Source organism: Hippopotamus amphibius, chromosome 1 (genome assembly GCF_030028045.1).
Source record: "Hippopotamus amphibius kiboko isolate mHipAmp2 chromosome 1, mHipAmp2.hap2, whole genome shotgun sequence".
Lineage (NCBI taxonomy): Eukaryota > Metazoa > Chordata > Mammalia > Artiodactyla > Hippopotamidae > Hippopotamus > Hippopotamus amphibius.
In genome coordinates this window covers 103662852-103686641 of record NC_080186.1, presented here as the reverse complement: position 1 = coordinate 103686641, position 23790 = coordinate 103662852, and the positions used below count along the sequence as shown (strand labels likewise).

The 23790-nt window shown below is 39.0% G+C and overlaps 1 protein-coding gene across 1 annotated transcript in view; it reads left to right on the top strand.

Annotated features, from left to right (window-relative positions):
* Positions 1-23790, top strand: part of SPAG17 (sperm associated antigen 17) — a 242301-nt gene that overhangs the window by 11254 nt on the left and 207257 nt on the right. Inside the window, exons 2-3 of the mRNA XM_057703738.1 lie at positions 21555-21695; positions 22295-22378. Coding sequence (XP_057559721.1) covers positions 21555-21695; positions 22295-22378 — 225 coding nt within the window. The remainder of the gene's footprint in view (positions 1-21554; positions 21696-22294; positions 22379-23790) is intronic.

The following is a 23790-nucleotide window of genomic DNA, read 5'->3' as shown; positions in this document are numbered from 1 at the left end:
AATATATGGTAATGAATAGAAAATTTATCAAGAAAATATTTATATTGATTTGATATACATCTTTTATTGCATTAGCTGGAAATATTGAATACAGTGAGTTAGAACCAAAACAAAACATTTGGAACTTTTTTCAAAACTGTGGGCTTTAACTCCAGACTCTCCATGTCACCACTCTAGCACTGTTTTCATGTAAGTACTTCTCAGGGAAGCCATCTTTCTTGGTACCGATTCAAATATTATAGTTTCAGCTATCACAGGTGCTGTTCTACCTAGTGCCACCAGATCAACAAAAAAACATTTAACTATCTTCAGCATGTCGAATTTTGCAACTAAGGTTTTATTAAAACACTTTGACATGAAACATTTAAAATTTTATCAATAGTGGTTAAATTTTGCTACTTTGACTTATATGTTTTCCAAAAGGTTGCTTTCTCGTTTCAGTAGATAAATGCTTTGCCATAGTCAAAGGTATAAATCTACTGTGCAGTGGTACACCCATATATTATTTTTTGAAATTCAACCACGTATTTTATGTCTAAAAATGCTCACTTATGTTTAACTACATAATAGGTTATGTTAAAAGCTCTGATATATTTAAATGTTTTGCAGTTACTTTATTGACACATTTTGATAGAAAGTTTTTATTTCAGATATTTTAATGCACGAAACTGATTATATTATGTTCTTCAAATTTTCCATCATTAATGATTGCACAATTTCTTTATTGGATTCATGAGCTTTAGCAAAACATATTTGCCATTCTGATTAAAAAGTGTGTTTGCCTGTTCAACTTTTAACAACACAGACTTTGAGCTCCACTTCCATCCAACATTTATATCACTTGCAATAATAATCAAATTTAATTAATCAAATTTTTCTGTGGAATTATGTTGCTTTGCATTTTAGAAATACAAACTTATTAATGTCATAATGATTTTTGCACAGTATCAGAACATATTGATTATACTTTTCTTCTTTGACCTCCTGAAAATTCAGAATACTTATCTATTCATGATAGTTGGAAAAAAAAATTTAGAAATATATCCAAACTTGAAGTCTCCTCACTGTCAATTTCCATTTTGCACATTTTATATTATAAATTTATATAAGCATAATTTGTATCTTATAAGTATTAAAAAATTACACACACAGGAAGTGGACTGCACTATAATTAAAATAAAAGTAAAAACTAAACAAGTCAGAAGTAATAGTTTGAGCTTGAGGAAGATGATTCACTGGGGATACTCTGGAAGCCCAGAGTGCTTAGGAGAAGATGAGCAATGAACCTTTGCAGCCTATCAGGACACAGACTAGACCACAACCCATCCTGCAAAAGTTCCCTCGATGCTACAATGCCAGGAAGCCCAGGTATCAATGATCAAAGCAACGTCTTATAGTGATCAGTTTGTACTAACAAGTTTATATTAGATTTTTCATTCCTAACTTAACCAGTTTTATTCTGTCTACCAGCCAGCGTGCATTTCAGTCCAGCCACCAGATTGGCATACCTGTGTGTATCCAATGACTATCAGAACAGCCTCCTCCCCTCCCCTCTATGTACCCTTTGCATGGCCACCTGGCTTGTCCTTCTATAACACCCATGCAATCATGTCACTTCCTGCTTCAGTCTCAATGCTTACGATTATTTACTTGGCCCTTCACAATCTTCCTAGCTCCATTCCAGCCTCATCTTCCCTCCCCTATCCCAGCCCCTGCCACACCTAACGACTCAACTCAAACCTGCTAGGTAATTTTGTGCCTTCATGTATATAGGGGTTTTTTTAGAATGCCCTTCAAAAAAAAAGTCATATACAAATCAGATGTACTTCCTCTGTGGGACTAAGCCTGACTTTCCATTTCCTGTGTTCAACTCACCATGTTTCCACAGTACTTATACATACCATGATGATGGTACTTACCACGTTTTTTAGCGTTTCTGGTGGATCTGCTCTCACTTGACTGTACACTTCTCAAGGACAAGTAGTGAGTCATGTTGTCTTTGGATCCCCTCTCTGGAATATACTCAGTCAGTCATAATTGGAAGAATGATGAAAACAAATGCAGTTGTTCTTCCTGCTGTTTGTACCAAAACCACCCTCCTTTAAATCATGTCCATCCTACCCTCCATATTTTTTATTGAGGTAAAACAAACAGTAATATTAAATGTTTAGTCTCGTGTATTTTGATATGTACACACCCAGATGAAGATACAGAACCTTTCAGCCCTACAGAAGGTTCCTCAAGTCTTTCCCAAACAAGACCTACCCCGCCGCAGGGAATTAACACTATTCTGACCTCTACCATTATCGGTTACTTTGCCCATTCTTGAACTTTATTTAAACAATACATGTACTCTTTTTGCTTAACACAAAGTCTGTGAAATTCATACATATTGTTGCATTATAAATAGTGTGTTCTTTTTCATGACTTTGTAGTATTCCACTGTATGAATGTACCATGATTTATTTACGTATTCTCTTCTGATTGACATTTGGGTCATCCCCAGTTGGAGATATTACAAAATTCTTATACGGATTTTTCCCTTGGACAATATGTACTCACTTTCTTGAGTATATGACTAGGAATGGAAATGGGCAGGCATGTGTTTAGCTTTAGTAGCTATAAGCAAGGAGTTTTCCAAAGAGGTTGCACCGATTCACACCCCATCAGTAATGTATGTAAATACAAGTCACTTATCAGTCTTTTTAATTCCATGATTTTTTTTGTTTTATATTGCTACTGTATTCAACCCCCCAAAGTTATATTTTGAAACCAAATTCCTAATGTGATGGTATAGGAGGTAGGGTCTTTGAGAGGTGATTATGTCACGAGAGTGGAGCCCTCATGGATGGGATTAGTGCCCTTAAAAGGACACCCTAAAGAGAGCCCTCACTCCTTCTACCATATTAGGTGATAGTGAGGAGAGGACCATCTATGAACCAAGAAATGAACTCTTACTAGACACCAAATCTGCAGGTGCCTTGATATTGGACTTTTACCTCCAGAACTATAAGAAATAAAATTCTGTTGTTGAAAAGCCACTAAGTCTGTGGTATATTATTATCAGCCCAAACAGATCAAGACATACTGTAATAGTTCCCCCTCTCTATCCTAAATTTGTTTTAGTCGGTCCTCCCATTGAAGTCCCTCCTTCCCTATGACCTATTTATTTGCCATTTTGTGGCTCTTGCCAGCTATTCAATCCCTTTTTAGGTTTCGTGCCTAAAACGCAGCACAGTTTTCCAAGTACAAAGACACTCTGGTTTTGTACAGTTGTAGGATTATGTTTTCTATTTTATTCCTATTTTTTTTGTAGATCTGGTGAGCTAAGGCCTTTCAGTGAACTGCAGCACATTAAGCTGATGGTTATGGGAAGCATTACATATAGGCACCTTTCCTATAATTGACCATCAAAGCCTCTAAACTTCTTTTTTAATTGAAGCATAGTTGACTTACAAGGTTGTGTTAGTTTCTGGTGTACCACAAAGTGGTTCAGTTATGTATCTGTACTCTTTTTCATATTCTTTTCCATTATGGTTCACTACAGTATATTGAATATAGTTCCCTGTGCTGTATAGTAGGACCTTGTTGTTTATCTATTTTTTATATAGTAGTTTGTATCTGCTACTCCCAAGCTCCTAATGTCTCCCTCCCCCACCCCTTTTCCCCTTTGGTAACCATAAGTTTGTTTTCTATGTCTATGAGTCTGTTTCTGTTTTGTAAATAGGTTCCTTTGTATTATAGTTTAGATTCCACACATAGGTGACATCATATGATATTTGTCTTTCTCTGTCTGACTTACTTCACTTAGTATGACAATCTCTAAATCCATCCATACTGCTGCAAATGGCATTATTTCATTCTTTTTATGGCTGAGTAGTATTCCATTATATATATGTACCACATCTTCTTACCCGTTCATCTGTCGATGGACATTTAAGTTGCTTCCATGTCTTGGCTATTGTAAATAGTGCTGCAGTGAACATTGGTGTGCGTGTATCTTTTCGACTTAAGAGTTTTCTCTGGTTATGTGCCTAGGAGTGGGATTGCTGGATCACATAAAGCCTCTAAACTTGTGACTAGAGTTTAGATTGTTTTCTTGAATTCATTTATGTATACCTTCCACACTGAATCTCATCTGACATACATGCTTGCTCAACTCAGAAAGCTTTGTAACGTCTCCCTGCAGGTTAATTATCCTCTTGGCCCAGTTGTCATTGTCACAATAGCTGCCAAAGAAGGCAAGGCAGGGCGGCAGAGGAAGGCCCACTGTCTGGGAATCAGGACATGCCTCTTGCTATCTGTGTAACCTTGACCAAGTCTCCATGTCACAGATTTTCTTTCCCATCTGCAAAATGAAAGAATTGGACTAAATGGCAATGTAAGAAATCGCCTAGCAGTAAATTCTGAAATTTTAGGTTTCTCTGTAATCTATTTACATATCTTGTATAAAGACAGGTAAATAAGACGTATACAAGGAAGGTTCCCAGGGCTCCCCACTGGTAACACTTCTCCATCCAGAGACGCGTCCACTTAACCTCACCTTTGTTTTTTAGCCAGTTCTCTAACCGCGACAAAACATTTCCTCTACTTCCATGGTAACTCAATATTTTCAGCATGAAAACTTGTGAAATCCTTTCTAAAATTAAACAAAGTCTGTTTCCTGGCTTCCCCTTGTCCTCACACCTCACAGTCATGTGTCTTTGTGTTGTTCTTTTTGTATTTCTGCTAAATATGACTGTAGTGTGTGGCCTCGAGGGGTACAGACAACATCACAGTTTCTCAGGCAAGGTATGTTGAATAGAAATGGAGAGGAAACCCCCCAAATTATATAAACACCAGTGAAAAATCGTGTGATCTCTAAAATTATATATGACTCCATGTATATATTTCATATTTGAGTTTTGGTTAAACTAGTTTAAGGTTAGGAATATTGACTTCATCTCTTTTTTTAAATTTTTTTGAACAGATAACTTCTTTTTAATATTTATTTATGTATTTGGCTGCACTGGCTCTTAGTTGCAGCACACGGATCTTTAGTTGCAGCATGTGGGATCCAGTTCCCTGACCAGGGCTCGAACCTGGGCCCCCTGCATCAGGAATGCGGAGTCTTAACCGGTGGACAACCACGAAAGTCCTTTTTTTAAAAGAAAAATTTTTATTGAAGTATAATTGATTTGCAGTGTTGTGTTGATTACTGCTGTACAGCAGAGTGACTCAGCTATACATATGTATATATTCTTTTTCATATTCTTTTCCATTATGTCAACCACCTCTGTCTCCACATCAAGTATTTAGACAAGTGAGCAAGGATAGAGAGTTTCATTATTCCCACTTGTTATTGTAATCATAAAGGTGAAGCATTAGAGAATGTGTATTGTTTAACTTGTCATGCATATCTTATAAACTTAGCACCAACCTAGGAAAATGTTTGTGAAAAGATGATTTATTAGGACCATATTTTCAACCTTTGCAATAAAAATAACTGTGGTGTGTTATTTTATTCTTTGATGAAGGTGTCACTTTTGCTCAGAAGGGTATATGCTTTAAAATATATTTAAAGCAATGATGATCTGTTTTTCTGAAGAAACTTTTTTTGGTTAGTTCCTCTTGTGTTGAGTAATTAAAAGCAATCATGTCTAGAGACTAAAGGTTTTGGTCGTGTGGAGCAGAATTTGGGGTCACGTGAAGTCCATATGGGAACTGGACCCTGGCTTATTAGTACTGTCTTCAAAGCAGCTGAGGAAATCCGCTCATCCTACACGGTGTATACCACACGGAGTCCATTGGTGGCTTCCCTGGAAGTTTGCTCTCAGCCTTCTTGACAGCATTCTTTCTTTAGCTTTATCTCCTTGTTGACCTCATCAGAATCTCTAATTACTTTTATTTTATAGAAGCCAGTGTTCCTCCAAAATCAAGGAGGTTGAAAGTTTCCTCTCTACTTTGAATTTTAGCTGCTAGAAAAAATATTTAAAATCACCCCACTTAATTTGGTCAGTGGAAATTTTCGGTCAAACGAAGAAGCATCTTGAAACAAAAAAATTGTACCCGACAGTGTTTTAAATGAATTCAGTACAAAAGATTGTTCATCTTGGATTGTTTAGTTTAGATTGGAAAAAGTGGGATTAAAATAAAATCAAGCTAGGAAAGGTGGATGCCTTCCTATTGTCTTCTTTATGTAAGTCTTTATAACAGACATTCCCCGCCGGTCAGTTCAAGCCCTAAACATGAGCAGCTGTGAAGCAGGAGCCTCTTTCAGCAAAAGTCTTTAGCCCAGGAATAGTTGAGTCGTGGGAGAGATAGGGGGAGAGTAGGCAATTACTGAGTCACCAGCCCTTATCTCCCCTAGGTTTGGGAATGAAATTATCCTTTTAATATCTTCTGAAAGTTCTCCCTATTTTTCATCCTCTGTCTTGTTTCGTTATGGACACCTTCCTTCTAATCCCCCTCACCCCCAATTCATCTCTAGGCTTCAGAGGAGGCAGAGAGTGGTCCTTGACACAGAAACATACTTTAATAGGGGAATTACTTAAAGCATTACACGTTTCCAGAATGTAAGATGGGCCCATCCCAAAATATAACTTTAAAAATGCATTCCACATATGGACACTAAGTGGGGAAAGTGGGGGAGGTTGGGGGGGGATGAATAAGGAGATTACAATTGCCATATATACATTACTAATAAGAAAAAAATATCAAATTATACACTTTAAATATATGCAGTGTATTGTATGTCAATTGTACCTCAATAAAAGTTCTTAAAGAAAAAAATGCATTCTAGAGGAAAATAGAAACAATTTCCGTATACCTCTCTACTAACATGAAGAATTGAAGCTTGAGGCTATATCTATTATACTAGCGTGTTTTTTTATACACAAATAATGTGTTATTTACCTGCCATCACTAAGACATTCTCTTTTAGTAGTTTTTTAAATATTGGAAATGGTTTAAGACTGAGTACAACCAGCTAGTGAACATGAGGTCTGACCATAGCTTCAGTAAGTGATTAAATCCAATTGAGAAACACTTGCTGCTTTTGTATTAAACTACTGCCCTGCATCTACCTGGGATGTATAGAAAGGGGAGGATGGGTCAGTGGAAAAAGGAACAATACAGCTTTTCTGCCACCTAGAGCTAATCTGAGAAAACATACACACCAGTGATTCTAAAAGTGTAATCCCTGAACCAGAAGCAACAGCATCACCTGGGAACTTAAGAAATGCAGATTCCAAGGTTCTACCCTAGACTTACGGAATCGGAAACTCGGAGGGGAGACTAGTTTGTACTTAGATTTGTACTTTAACAAGCATGTTCTGGTGCACACTAAAGCTCAAGACACACTGATATCATCACCTCAATGTAGGTACTATATTACTAGTTTAGTGCTGATAATGAGTTTTCACAGGCAAGCAGAGGACACTGTTGGGCTGGGATGTGTAGTGAAAGAGCCACAGATGAAGCAGGAATTTCACCTGGAAGCAAAGGGATTCTGCATAAAAGGACCATGCTGAGCAAACAGAGAGCTGAGAAAACACACCACATGTTTGTGATACACGATTAACCACCAGATGCTGGATCAGGTGCTTTACACACACTATCACGGTTCACCCTCACAACAGCTCTAAAAATATTATTCCCATTTACATGGCAACGTTAAGGCTCAAGAATTTACACAGTGCAATTTGAGAGCTGTGAGAGTTTAGAGGTAATGGGAGATACAGTGTTTAAAATATGTGGGGAAGAGAATGTAAAGGATTTTGAATTCTAGTGAGATAAAGTTTGGACTCTATCTTATCCCATTAGAATCTGAGACAATTAAAATACTTTCTGTGAGGGAAGCATGAAATGATTAAATTAATGTCTTAGAAGAAATTAATAGGTTAGAGATGGAAGAAGCTGGAGGCTCGAATAGACCCTGTAGAAGGTATTTTCAATGGTCCAGGTATGAGGTAGTTATAGGTTGAACTAGAAGAATCACCACGAGAATAAAAAGGAAATGACAGATTCAAAAAATTCTAGAAAGAAAGTAACTGTAATCGTATATACAAAAGGAGAAACGGGGAGGATTTGAAGTATGATGACTGGGAAAAATGGAAAGTCTCAGAAACTGACAAATTCAGCTAAATGGACTTAGATGATTTTTATTGTTTGTGGTGGGGGATTTTTGTTTTGTTTTTAGGGTATATACTGAGGTAAAGAACTCAGCTTTTAGACATTCTGAGTTTGAGATGATGGTAGAACATCAAAGTAGAAATTCATCAGGAAGTCCAAAATATGGACCATAACTCACAGTCCGTGGTTGGAGACGTCGACTTAGGGATTGTCAGTAGAGGTGTGTAGTGGATGCCATGGGAGTGGCTAGAATATCCAATAGAGAGAATGTGCCAGGAGAAGAACAGAAGCTTGAGCACAGAGTTCTATGGAATATCTACAGGTCCTCGTTTATGAGATAGAAAGAAAGGAAAGAGCCTGCCGGTCAGAGAAGAAACAGCCAAAGGAATAAAGACACAATGAGAACAGGGTGGTGTCACAGAAATCAGGTTAGGGAGAAGGGCACAAGATGGCATTTGAAGTCCCCACCTGTGAAGATCTAGGGAGAACAGGCAAGGCAACTATATTTGGTGGTGAGGATGCCATGAGTGATCTTCAGGGATGCAGTTTCAATAGAGTGCATGGTAGTGGTGGTGGGGGGGGGCGGTGAGAGCAAGACTGTAGGCATGTGGCTCATCAGGATGCAGGGCCTCAAGTTTGAGGAGTTTGACTATGACGTAAAGAAGATCGTGTGGAATTGGTTAGTGGGGAGACTGGGATTAGGTGGATACAGCTATGCATTTGTGAAGTGGGATAGAGAGGAAAGGGGAGGAAGGGATTGAAAACTGGAGGGGGATAGATAGGATTGAAGGAACAAAGCTCGAAAAACAGGTCAAAGAAAGCAGATCATTTGCTCTAGAACAAAAGAGAAAGGATCAGAATCTTTCCCTCAGCGCAAGAAAAAGGAGCAAGTTCTTGAGACTGGTGAAGGACGGACTGAGACGAAAATGTGAAAATGCGAAAAGAAGCCGAAGCAAGAGAGCACTGCTCTTGTGAGGAGGTGGAAGTGGGGCCACTGTGTAGACAGAAGGTTGTGACGAGCAAGAGACATAAACAAGGAATTCCTTCTGCTGTTGATCTTCAAGTGGCCTCTGCCCATGAGGCAGGGAGATAAGACACAGGGAGAGGTGTGGTCTGTAGGAAAACCCATGTCATTTTACATTATGACTGTTCACACATCCGCCTCCCTTACTAGAATGTGGGTCTTCTGAGAGCAGAGACTTCTTTCTTTCTTAATGCAGGAAAACACAAAGGGTAATATAACAAGGACATTTGTAGCATCATGACAATTGCTAGTTTCTTTTTTTAAAAAATAAACACTGGAAAAAAAAATGGAAGAACACTTTGTGCTTACCCCCAGCCCCTGTTCCATTCCTTTCTCTGCCTTCCTAGAAACAAACACTATCATGAATGCATTTCCTCTCAGCCTATCTATGTATCTATTTATTTATATCCATGAGTATTACGTAGTACTGTTTGCTGTGTGATTTTTTAAATTTAGACAATGGTTCCGTATTGTCCGTACCAGTTCTGCCATTTATCTTTTTTTTTAATTCAGCATTATGTTTTGAAGTTTCACCATGTTGAGAAATACAGATTTAGTTCATTTCCTTTAATTTCCCTTGTCCTATTAATCTTTGCATCCTTCATTTCCAGGTAGCATAGATACCCAGGTAGCAAATGTTATTAGTGAGTAAATTAGGATAAACAATATAATAAAAGAAATAGATACTTTGTACAGCACTTTCTTATGAAATACTCTTAACTATACTCTCTCTTCTCTGTTATTTGTGGATTTTTCTTCCCCAGGCTGATGCTATTTCAGGGTAGTGATTATGCCATATGTCTATGCATTCTATTCCTAATGCCCATTTCAGGGCATATTTAAATATACCCTCATAAATATTTATTAAATGAATGAATGACTCTCTACTGTAAGGATTATTTTGTTAAGGTCCAGGTTCTGAGTACATGAGTGTTTTTCCAAGACCATGTGGTTGGAATCAGGACTAATAATCAGGTTTTCTGATACTAAATCCAGTGGTCTTTTCATTATACCATTGAAAGAGCTATTGTAAGGACTATATCAGGGAATCAATAGGAAAGGAATAATTATAATGAATTATTGCCCTGATGTAACCAATAAATAGACTCCATGTACCTATGTAATTGGGAAAAATTAATAACCATAACCAGGTCTAGGGCTTGAAATTTATCATAATCATTAACTTAGAATATTTTGTCATGTGGTCCTTAAACCATGTGAGGTTCATATAGTAAAGGAGATACGTGAATTATGAGGGTGTATAGGATTGCAGGAGTAAAGGAATGAGGAGGAAGCAGTTTCACTCAAGTAAAACTGCATTTGCTAGGGTCACTGGTAACTTTCTAGTTGCCTTTGACGACATACACCACTGCTCTTCTGGCTTCAGTGACACCTCCCCTCCTGGTTCTCCTCCACCTCACCTTGTTTACCTCCTAAGAAACCTTTCCCTAAAACAGGGACAGTTGAGTGGAGATCTGAAGGAAATTATAAGCATTCTTGGAAAAAGATCTCAGGAACTGCCTCAGATACCCAGGCCACACTCCAATCTGCCCTCCGGCTAGGGTTGATTGATATTGATCAATACTTTTAACGTTTCACTTGGCAATTTGGAGGTTTTACCCCAGTTTCCTCACTCAGAGGCAGGTGTCTATCACCTCTTGCCTTGCTGGAACAACTCTTGGGTCCTGGACAGCTAGAAAAGTCAGGAGTGCTGCACAGAACAACGCGCTGTAACTCCTTTGACAGGCCAGGCATAGCAACTGGGTAGTCAAGTAGCCTGCACAATGAAAAGGCCTTTTAAAGAAATTATTTTGAAGTATAAGTACTGTTTGCTCACTTTCAAACTCCTATCTTCGTCATTTTTGTGTATCCTTTACAATTTGTTACATCATAGACATTTAACCATAGTAATTTAATAAATGCTTGTCGAGTTGAACTAACCTCTTTTTTTGGTTGAATGGAGGTAGGGCACAGAATCTCTACCACACTTCTTGCTCAAGGTACATACACTCTCATAGTTTTTCTGACACCCTCAGGGAGTGTTTGGATGGGCTCATCATTCCCTACTAACATGACACAAACTCAGGTGTCTAGAAGGTCTGGTACTGTCCAGCCTCATCCTTGGATGTCCCTTCTTTCCCACATCATAATTTGAAGACCATAGTTTTATTTTTGTTGCTGTTGACATGCTTATTTATTTATCTCATAGAAATGTAACCATTCTGTATAAAGTTTACAAAATGCTTTTTTCACATAATTTATCATGACTATAGTTCCATGATAATAATGGCAGCATTATCTTAAATTATAAATTTGCCTATCCTAACATTAGATTAACATTTTCTGCTCCTATTGGCACTGAAACATAATTAGGTATCAGAAATAAATTTAAGGTAAACCTCTTTTGTTTATTAAAAAAAAAGTTGTATAAACCTAAAAGTAGATAAAGAAAGAATAATGGCAGCAGTAGATTTTCTCGAAAAGGTTACATGCAAACCTGATTAATAGATAATAATGGTGAAACAAACTTCTCATGATTTTAAAACCAGCCATTTCAAAAATCATGTATCAAGTTCAGTGTTTATTGTAGTGATTCTCAACAAGACTACATTTCTTTTAATTAATGAAATGTTAAATATAGTTATTTTCTGTACTTTTTTTCAAGGCATTATGTAATCTGTATCTTTGCTTTTATTGATTTTTTTTTTCTCTTTTTAGTCTTCATTACTCTCTCCTTTCTCTCAATCTGGTCCATTTGCTCTACTTTTCTCCATTTGGTTCTGCCCTGAATTCTCAACCACTATTTCCAAAAGGCTTCTGAGGACCATAGTTTTAGACCAAAAAATCAGAGTGGGTTGTCAGACAAAGAATTTTTGTTCTGCTTTCAGGTATTAGAGATTGTATGGGGAAATGAAATTTGATTACCAAAATATTGGCATTTTTTAGACATTTTATTGAATTTTGGGGCAAATAGGATAGAGTGCTTGTAATCAGGACAGTCTTATATCCTTGTGGGAGTCAGAAGTATTCTTGGGTGTTCTGCGCTCACTCAAGCTGGATGTAGAAATTAAACTGTAACAGTGGCTTTGTAGTGAACAAGTGATAAGTAACTAATCAAGCAACAGCTATGGGGCATGGCTGGCTCATTAGAAAGAGCATTGGTTGGTTATTTTGTTTCCTTTGTGTAGCCCTAGTGCCAGAGCCATACAAGTTCATGGACTACATCACAATGCTTAGAGAATAAATGGCATTTAATTAGACAAAGGGGGGGGGGAGGAAAAGAAAATGGCTAAACTAGTTTAACTAATGAACTCATATTGAGTCTTGAAAATACATCTTAATTTTTAATGTGGAAGATAGTAATTCAACACTGAAGAGACTCGAGGAAGGCACAAAAGGGTCTCATGTCTGAAGAGGGAGTTGATGAAAGGTTGTAGCCTTTAATATCTGATGATGAAAAGAGATCTCCTTTCTTTGGGATGAGTCCCTGATTCCAATTTTACATTCGTGGAGCAATTAGCAGGACTCCTCTTGGCTTTGCTTGGTCCCCTCCGTTAGAAGAATGCCTCTTATATTGTAATGTTTGTTTGAAAGCCCAAAGAAGCTTGTTTCCTTTTGAGGTTTGCCTTACTTTTTATGTTCTGAAGTTCATTTTGGACCTCAGATTTTGCTCCAAGCAATAAAACTGGTTGGATTGTACTAACATAATGGAGCTGTAATTTTAGCCAACTCTGGGGGGTGGGGAGATAGTTAAGGTGTGTAGTGGTTTCTGTGGTTTCTCTGTGGAGTAGAATTCCCTGCAAAGCTTTTCCATGTGGCGGTTTAATAGCTGTCTTAAAACTCTCTGATGCATGGAGCAAAACTGAATTAGACTCATGTGCTAGATTGCTGGGATGGGCCAAGAACCCCGAAAAACAAAAGAGAAACAATCAAACAGCCTAAGCTCTGAGGTGAAACTGTCCAAAGGAGATCCTCAGGACATATCCAAATTCAAAATTACAGAAATAATCCCCTGTTTTAACCCATTTTCGCAGAACTTTCTAAGGAAAATTGGAATCTTTTCTTTGCATGTATTAATATTTTACCTTTGCATGTAGCTTTACAGTTTACAAAGTGCTTCAATATATATATTTATTCATTGGAACTTGCAACAACCTGTGGAAGTTTGTATTATTAGACCCAATTATATAAATGAGAAAACTGAGTCACAAAGATAGATCCAAGGTCATTTGGCCAAGAAACTACAGAGGCAGAATTTGATCCCACTTCAGAGCTCTGCATCTTTACACCAGAAATTCAGTAATTTTAATTATAGATCACGTTTAATATTCATGAAGACAAGGACCACCAGACAGGTAGTGTGTGCATACGTGGTAAAGATGTTTCTAGGCTGCTGAGTTCTCATCAATGAATATAAGACATTACAGTGTTGTCTGAACATCAAGAGAATATGCTTTTCCCTTCGTTCAAATGCTCAGTGATTCAGAGGCATGGTTCCTTCCAAAGCGCTGAGTGTAGCTGATAAAATGCCACATACTTAGTTGGCGTTCTCATACTAAGCATGTGTAAAAATTCTCTTTAGTGTGTGGTTTTGGCTGCTAAGTTCCAGAAACATTTATTGAATACTACTGTATGCCAGGCACACGGGCAAAGTAGGAAGTGATGGAGGTGGTATGATCTGGGGGAGCCTTTTCCACTGGCCCAGTCCACTGCCTGTAATACCCTCCTTAGCAGGGCATCCCTTTGAGTTAGTCCAGGAGTCACTGGGATTCCTTGTTGAAAATGAAAATAGCTTGGAAAGAAAAAAAAATACTTTTTAATTTTAAAAATACTTTAAAAAGTATTTTAGTAATTTTTTTAAATACTAAATTTCACTAAAGCCTTGGGATGTATTTATCCATCCAGTTAGCAAAATCAACTATGAAGGCCATGAGTTGAATAGGAGGTGATGTGAGTAAATTTTATTCTACCCAGGAGAAGGGGATGGTGAATTCCAGAAATTCACCTGTAAGGGCCCAGGGGAGCCAGAATATAGCAGCAGCAGGTCAGGGAGCCCATCTTATCTGGAAAAGAGGGGCGCACTAGGGCTCTCTGTCAAGAATAAACTTCAGTCACTTTGCTTTTGTTTTTAAGAACTAGCCCTACTTGATATATTTCAGATCTGGATCTATAAAAGTAACCAGATCAATTTTTGCAATCGAATTAGCAAACACCCGATCCAAGTTCTTATTTTTTTTTAAAACCAAGTAAGCAGGTCCCTGTCTCTAATGAAAATGAGCCTGATAGCCAGTCCTCTGTGTGGCTGCCTCAGAACTCATCTCTCCTTAGTCAGCTTCTGTACTCCTCATTTAACTCTAATCAGTGTCTTTTCGCAGTTGGTGATGGGTTGACGTCTATGACAAACCTGCACCAAGTGCAAAATGATTTAAAGTTCCCTCCTGCCTCATTCTCACATTCTCTCCCCTAGCTCTGATCCTGTGTTCATGATTTTTGGCTTCTCTTCCAAAGACCTAAAATATTTTAAAAATATATTAGTCAACAAGTTTATTGTTACCAAAGAGAAAATTATTTTACAAATTGACTGTAACTCATGAAGCAGCTATTGATATTCTGTTTGATTTTTTTTCTTCGTTTCACCCATAAGCTTTTCACACTTGAAACAGCGTGTATAGGACAATCATTTTTGTTCTAATGACTAACACAAGGAGAAGTCGCCAAAATAATATCCATCGTGATGGGTATGATTGTTGCTAAGTGCTGTGCCCAGAAAGCCTCTCTATAGATTTTCTCATTCAGTCTTCACAACAACCCCAAAAAGTAGGTACTGTAGTTATCCTCATTATATACATGGGGCACAGAGAAGTTAAGTGACTTTCCCAAGGACACACAGCTGGTTCGTTGAGATTCAAAAACAAGCATTCTGTCTCCTGGGTCCAGGCTCTTGATCACTATGCCACAATGACCTGTGCTTCTCCAAGGGGCCACCAAAATATGAGGGCGCCTCGTCACCTATGGGCAAGGGGTGCTGGGGACCTCCCACGGCAATGCCTCCAGTGCTCAGATGCTGAGTGTGGAAGTAGAACCCTGAGATGGCCAAGAGGAAAGGAGAACCTTGGAGTAGGTTGGCCCTGCTCCTCCCACAGTGGCCTCTCTGTCCTTACCTTGTCACCCGTTTTTAGAGAGCCCATTTTGAAGGATAGTGCTTAAAGCTGGGCCACACCTGAAACAGCATCAGCAGATGCTTAATTATGAATTTGCACAGCACACCGCTGCACAGTGTGTATTGGGGGTGGGAGGGAAAATAGATGGAGAGAATCTGCTTTGCCCTCAGTATTTTCACAGAGACAGCCTTGGACTTTTAAATCAAATTTGTCTCTAAGTCAGCCTTAGACCCACAGGCCTTCCTAGGACGGGGGCCCTGAATGTACTCGTAAACTTTTAATAACCTCCTCTCCAGGAGGAAAGCTCTTATTGGTAGCATTTGCCATTGCCTTGTTTAAATGCTCCCACCGCAGCAAATTTCGGTTATCAACACAGCCCCGCTGAATAGAGTCAGGAAGAGCTGTGGGCAGTTAGATACAGCACACTCCTGGACAAGGTCAGAAGATCAGGATGGACGGACCTGGTGGTGGTGTTGCTGCAGGAGGCAAGTGTCAGGTTCAGATTCTGGACCTAGATGACTCATTCTTTTGTGTGGTTCCTTCTCTCCCCACCCTACCCTGATATCTTCCACCATAAAATCAAGCTCTAAGAATTTGAAAGGCATCTTGAAAGAGAAAGGAATCATAGAATTTGCAGCCCGCAGGCAGTAGGTGGAGGGGAAGAGGGAGCAGGCCATCATCTCTTGATGGGAAATGGGAGAATGAAGGAAGAAGGGAAGAAATGGGAGGAATGGTTTTATAACCAACACGTGTGTATGTGAGTCTTTGGCTTTTCCCTACTACCAGGAAGAGCTGTCTCCTTCCGCCGGTTGCCAGTCTGGTTGCTAGTCTGAGTCACTGCCAGGAAACATGTCTTAGAGGAATGGCTTAGCAGGGTCTGAGTCCTCACACCCTTGTTACTGACCCCTGATGTGAATCATGTTAGATCAGATACAGTCTGTTTCCCTCTCAAAGGACTTCAAGGCTATGGACTGTATGCCGTGCTCGGTTTCCTGACATCCTAGTGCTTTATGATTCCCAGGGTCAAAATTGTCATCCTAAGCATCTTCTCTGCAGCTCAACAGATGTTTACATAGAGAGCCCTGCTGTTTTCCATTCACTGTTGGACACTATGAGCTGCAAAACACATAAAACAATCTTTCCAACCTAAAGAGCTTACAATCTCGTTGAGAAAATGTGACAGCCATGTGAACTAATTCCTAAATAAGGAGCGCTTACAACAGCATGAGCATGATATGTCAAAGTATAGTCTTCATAATAAATTGTGAGGAACCTATAATTAAAGAAGAGTCTATAATGAGAACTTATTTAGTAAAGACAGTCAAACTGCATATCCTGGTCCTGTATATTGTTCTTGTTTGTTATGTAACAATGTGTACCCATTTTTTAAACTTATATTTCCAACTCATTTTACAGTTAGAATCCCTTTTTAACAAATACGATTATAGCAGCCAGTTCAATGTAATAAAAATATTTCTTCTGCTGGCCAACAGCCCATACTAACACTCCTTTGCTGATGGAGATCCAAGACTCCTTTTGAAGGAAAAACCTGGTATGAGAAAGACATTCACAAATCCCTGTCCATTTGGCAGTAAATCTACTTAACAAAAAGGTTATCCTTTCAGTAGAGAATTGACATAAAGTACGGGTTTGCATATCTGCACGGTATTAAATAACTCTTGACAAAACCTGACTTTTTCAACATTGCATTGATTTTATGTGGGGCTTTTATAAGGGTTTTTGCCTCCTAGAGCTCCATAGGCTCTGATCAGTTCAGGGTAGAGAACGGTGGGAATCTCACCTCTGATCAACCAGGGCAACAGACCTCCGCCACGCCAGCAAAGGCAGCAGAGGAGAGCACGCATGCGTGCCTGCCTTTGTCGTTCCCTGCACCAGCTGATTATTTGTGCTAATATAAGGAAGCAATCTCACTCTCATCACCCGAAAGCTACTTTTCACTTGTTTTTTTCTCAATTTACTTTATTGAAGTATATTTGATTCACGATGTTGTGTTGTAATTTCTGCTGTACAACAAAGTGATTCAGTCATACATTTATATACATTCTTTTTCATATTCTTTTCCATTATGGTTTAATCACAGGGTCTTGAATAAATCTCCCTGTGCTATACAGCTTTTCACTTATTTTTCAGGGGGTGTTGGTAATTATATTAGAATACAGGAATGCCTAAGTAAAATTTGGAGAATTTGCAATATATGAAAGAAAAATAGTTATGAATCTACCCTGTGTCTCTGGGACAGTGGGCTTATGTGAGCCAGCCAGATTCTCTGCACTTACATGAGTACTTTCTTGCCGTAGAAGCCTAGTGTGTAAGTGTTTGGGTTAGGTCGCCCTCCTGCCAGGCTTCAAATTAGGTGAGGCTGATAAAGTAAATAAAAGGTAATGGATTGTGTCCATACATGACTTCACTCCATCCTTTGAATGACTTTATCAATAACTGCTGGAGGGCAAGACTCAGCAATAACCACATACAGTAGATGTCTGCAGGTAACAGAAAGCTGATTTTGTATCCTAAGGTGTTTGAGGCGTGCCAGACTAAAGCCCTCTTCCTTCACGGATACATCTAGTGTAGTTTTCCTGACATGATTAATGTTTCCTTTCTCTAGGCTTATGCTCCTAATTACACCCAAGCTTCTTGAACTGTCTTAAACAAATTCGCACACAGGTAGGAGCCCTACAGGACTCATGAGTGTGATGAATCAGGTTCTGCGCCATATGCTTTCCTTTTTCCCCTCTGGTCAACATTTGTTTTCTCTGTACTCATTTCTCTTGCTGCCCTGTGAAGTCAGATTTAAGGGCTGTGCTTAGCTGCATGTTGGGGTGAGATATGGGTGGAAGGGTGTATTTTAATCATATTTTGCCAAATTTAAATTGAGTTGAATGTTTGCCAAAATAATTTCCTATTTCTAAAACTGCTGCCAGTTAGGAAAGATTTGGAATCTACCGTTATCCTGAAATACTAAGAAAAAAGTTCAAGAGTTATATTTGCAGAGCGTCATTTATTTAATGAGTCTCCCTAATCGGACACAGAGAAGTGACTTTGCTCTCCGTTATGAGGATGTTGTGCATTTCCTGGCATCTCACTGCCCCCTAGCGCAGCATGCCAGTGAGCACATCCCTCTCTGCAAGCAGTCTTTGCATTATTCCTGTCTGATCAGTCCATTTCATACTTTCCTGAATTCTGGCAATGTGATTAAATACTAATCCATGACTCCAACAAAGTCCTCCATGGGTCCTGTTTTGCCAAATAGATCCAATTTTTGGAGCAGGACTTTAATGGGCTAGAGAGTACAGATGGGAAAGTGGGCTGGGCTCTTCAGACTCCTTCCAATGAAAAGACATGGCCCAGCTCCCAATGGGCCTTGTAGAGAGCTCTGAACAGCTCTGCAAATCCTGACCTGCTCTAACTCGGGCAAACTGTCTCAGGATGATCGCAGGGAGCCCAGAAGTTTCAGTACAGTGCCAAGAATCAGAGGAACAGATCTTGTGTTAAGATGCACTCCTAGAGTACCAAGTAACAAGAGCAACGGACTTGAAGAGAGAGACAACCTTGGGAGATTTCCTCAAACTCTTTTAGCCTTTGTAAAACGATCATTGATAAAAAGTAATCTTAGACAGTTTTAAGGTTTTAATACATCATCTATTTCTGAAGGCTCTATACACTTTAACATGTGATATAAATCTTCATCTGTTAGGTTCACTGTGGCCAAAATACCTATTAGGTGCAATTTAAGGATTACGGAAAGGCATTCTGACCCTAAAGTCTTGCTCTCAAAACTATTCTGAAGTGATCACAAAATTGTGAGCCATGTATGTGGTCTCCATGAAGTTCTGCCAAAATGACTTTGAACAAGTTGTTTAACTTTGTTGGGCCTCTGTTTTTCCATCTATAAAGTATTAGTGCCCCTATTTAAAGGGATTACTTAGGGATTCAATGAGATAACATATGCCTGGCACATGGCAGATTTCAATAATTATTAGTTCCTCCCTCCTCCCTCCCCCTCTCTTTTTCTTGTCTGAAATAGTCAACACCTGTCTTGGATACCAGATACTGATGGGTAAATGGTGGGTTACAATGCCCTGTTTCTGAATTGTCCTCCAAAGAGCTGAGAGGCAGTCATTTCTGGTCACCATTAGCTTTTGAATATTGGCAAGGAAATCTGCAAGAAGGGGTGGAATAAGCGGATAGAGAGGTGGTCATTAACGTCTTCAGTGCTGGAGACTGTAACTGACAGGATCCTCAAGGTATTCCCTGGTCGGGAACCACACCTACTTTATTGTGGAATGAAAGATGTTTCTTCTTTAATGATGATTATAATCGCAGTTGTTTTTTTAGCTCTTTATTGGAGTATAATTGCTTTACACTGTTGTGCCAGTTTCTGCTGTACAACAAAGTGAATCAGCTGTATTTATACATATATCCCCATATGCCCTCCCTCCAGAGCCTCCCTTCCACGCTCCCTGTCCCACCTCTCTGAGTCATCACCCAGCATCGAGTTGATCTCCCTGTGTTGTGCTGCAGCCTCCCACGAGCTATTTTACGTTTGGTAGAGTATATGTATATATCAGTGCTACCTTCTCACTTTGTCCCAGCTATAATTGCCGTTTTGACTGAGGGAGCAGACAAGAGAAAAGAAAGGCATCCAGTGTAGAGAAAGGTCATTTTGTGATCGAGGAATTTTTTTTCAGAAGAACGTGTTATAAATATCATACTTGCTTTTCAGAATCAGGCTCTTTGAGAAACAGATGCTCCGTCTTCCTATGGCAAATTAGTAAACAAAAGAAGATTTTAAACTCAGTATAACAAAGGGAAACACAGAGCCACACCTACAAGCATGCGTGTACATGTGTGGAAACACAAACACATATTTGTAGATTAAATGACATTTTTATGCTTTTATGTGTGTTTTTTGTCTTGGTGATAGCATTGAAAATTGTGTGGGTTTTATTAGGTAGGTAAGGTTAGTGAGTTTCCATGGAGAGGAGTAAGAGAAGTTTAAGGACAGTCACTCTTTGATGGTAAGGAAGAATTTGTGCTAAGGCCTTTTCTCCCATCTATACTCTAGTTCTGTCATTACACTGACTGTGAATTGGACAGAAACCAGAGAGAACCACATAAAATTATGCATTTAATTAAATTTGTGTAAAATCTTTCCACATCTTCTCAGACATTGTTTTGCAATCGATCAAGGGGGAGTTTGACTCCATTTGTATCAGCTCTCTGGAGTGGAACTAGAGGGAAGCTTCCATATTGCCGTGCCCAACCCCTTTATTTTTTAAATGGAGAACCTAAGGTCTGAAGAGGCCACAGGGCCAGCGTGCCCCCCTTACTCTTATCTCTCTTTCTTGACATCTGTATCATATTTGCTTGGCCCACCTCCCCATAAGGTGGTGAATGTTCAAAAGCACTAGACCTGATTTGCATGAGTTTGGCCCTCCTCAGCACCACACAATGGGAGAATCAGTAAACTCCATTCTTAATCTCCTCCAAAGAACTGCTTCTTCCCAACAGAGATTATAATAGAGAGAAAGGGATTACTGAATAAGAATATTGTTTGTTAGTAACTTATTTCTTTACATTATTTGATAAAGAATTTCATGTTCAGGCTTAATATTGCAGCCTATTTCTTGAGGGTGGAATGGACTCGTTATGTGAATTAGCAATGAGAATCTTGTGTTACATTAGGAGGAAAAGATGTTCTAGTTCTGTGCTTTACAAAAACTCTGAGATTGAATTTTACCTCATATATAAAAGCCCATTTGGCAACTGGTTCAATATTACCCAACAATCAACAAATATTTATCAAACTGCTATTATGTTCCTAGAAGTATTTAGAGTCTTAAGATGTATCAGGGAACAAAACAAAGATTCCTGCCTTGGAGGTTGTATTTTCATGTACATTTGTATACACTTGTAACATATGAATGAACTATTGCTTTCCAACACCAAATTATTCTTGCACAGCATTCTAGCAAAAGTGGCATTTTTTTTAATTGTCTTCCTTAAAAGACCTCTCAAGAAAATTGCTTTTGGGGCAAGTTGCATGAAATTTGGCACAATACTGCCTCCTTGCGGCTACTTGAATCAGAAACCCACACACACTATAATGTCAACTCTGTCTTTAAAGGTAAGGTTTATAAGACAGTTCTCCTGTTTTTCAGTGGAAGGCTTTGATACAAAATTACCTAGCCAGGAGTACTTAGACTAGAATCTAATTCCTTCTGATTTTGCCACAGAATGACTGGAAGAGCTCCATCGCTTTTGTCGTTGGAAACCGAATTGAGGATGAACTTCTCATTCGTGCCCTCACCCTCGCTGTCCAAGTCCCTCAGCGCAGACTCTTCAGTATGGTTTCCTGGCAAGACATTCTCCAGCAGGTATCTGTCTCTTCCTGCCTCTAAGCCCCTTGGAGACTTTTTTCTTAACATAATAGAATAAAATAATGAAATAAATAAAACCATTATCTTCTTGGGCTGTTTGGTAAGTTTTGGTGCATTACTTTGCACAAGCACTTAGCTAGAATAAAGTTGAATCTTCTAATCTGGAAGGGTTATTTTTTGCCAGTGAATGTTGCCCTTTCAACATTCATTCAACAAAAATGCCTGAGGTCATACTAGGCTCCGTGCTAGGTTCTGTGAGGAATTATTTAATAAAAGACTCGGGAACAATAAAAGACAAAACTATTTAATGTTCCAAGGAAGCCCATAACTAACTGGAAAAATGAAGCCTCCAGAGAATCCTAGCCGTCAGAGGTTAGAGGGGAATGATAACACAGAAAAGTTCTGTCAGATGCCACATCCTCTTACAATTACTAACAGCTTAAAAAGTGGCTATAAATATTTGAACTAATTGATGGCTATCTCTTCCTTGCTAGGTTCCCCGACCCCTCAAGTCACCTAGGTACTTGAAAGTTACATATATATAAGTATTCTTTAAGTAAGCCTTTCTTTTTCATTATACATGAATTTTCTTACAGATCAACGGAACAAGTGCACTTTTTGGAAGTACATCTAAAAAGGCAAAGAAGCCTCTAGGCGGTGGTACTCCCTTATATTATGAGGTAGGTGAATGTATTGATTGAAGAGATTTTTGTAATGTTTAGAAAACAAGAATTGAAGTAATAATTTTATAGTCACTTTAAAAAATTTAATTCATTCTTTGAAAGCAAATCACCCACTGCTCACTGTTGGAGCTGTTTTTTCCTGATGGCGGGCACGTAAAAAATCTGCTTCCCTTTTAACAAGATCCCCCTTTAGGACCAAAATTGTCCCAGATTGTCCACACCATCACTGTATTCAACTGAAGAATATAAATCAGAAATGTGTATGTACGAAAGTGTTGGGTCATACTTTTTCACGGTAATTACTGAGTATGTGATGCTATTAAAGGGGGTTGTGTTATTAGCGTATTACAAAGTGTTAGTTTCACCAAAGAAACAATATAAAAATGCCCCAGAAAGTGCTTCCTGCACCTGACAGAGAAACAACTGGGATAATTTTCCATCCACTTGTGAACTTTGTGTACATTTTACTTTCTGCTTTAATCAGTGTGAAAACAAGGATAATCTTCAGATTAATTGTCCACACCGTTTCTAGCAGATGCAGAAGTCTGGCGAGGCTGACCAGTGGGTTTGTGCAAAGGCCTTAGAACTCAGGCTCGGTACAGGGGCTTTCCTCTTGCCCTGTCTTGTTACTATCCAACTTACAGCTTACAAGAAACCATAAAAATCCAGTGATTAATTAGAATATCACTTAAAATTTGTCAGGCACTATTTTATGAATCTGCAGACTGAAAGCATAAAGATTTTGGGATCTTTCAAGACGAACTTGTTTGCACTTTATTCCAGTGATGTCTAATAAAGTTTTTATGTGTCTCGGTTCTTGGATGATTTCATAACGGGCTCTGTAGTGTTGCCCGAGTACTATCTGAACAAGTTCCATTGGATATATTTACAACGGCCAACACTGTGGATTTTATAACGTTAACTCTTGCTTACACTACTCTCGCTATCATGGAAAAGTCATCCTGCACTGTTGAAGTCACATAGTGTGCCTTCTAGCTTCTGCTATGACGTCCTGCATGTGTGTGCCCTAGTTGAAACACTACGTGATACCTGGATTTAAAATACTGGAAGTTTTCTTCTGAAGTACCCATTCTGGAAATCCACGTCCAATTCTCAGGCCTGGGATCAATTAGCCCCCGCCCCTGCAAAGGACTCTTTCTTCTTCAGAGATGCTCAGTGAAAAATCAGAGATGATAAGGGGCCAGTTTGGACGTCTGAGGTGGACAGGCATTTTGACTAGGATGTGGGGTAGGCCGATGTTGCAAGTCCAGAGTTCGGTTAGAAAGCCGTTCCTCTCCAGTCTGTGCTGTGACTCCTCATATGCTTCACTCAGGGGAGGTCCACTGCACATCCAGCTCCCCTGCATTCTTCCAGTGGAGCTTTTGGGCAGCAAGCCTCCCACACCCACT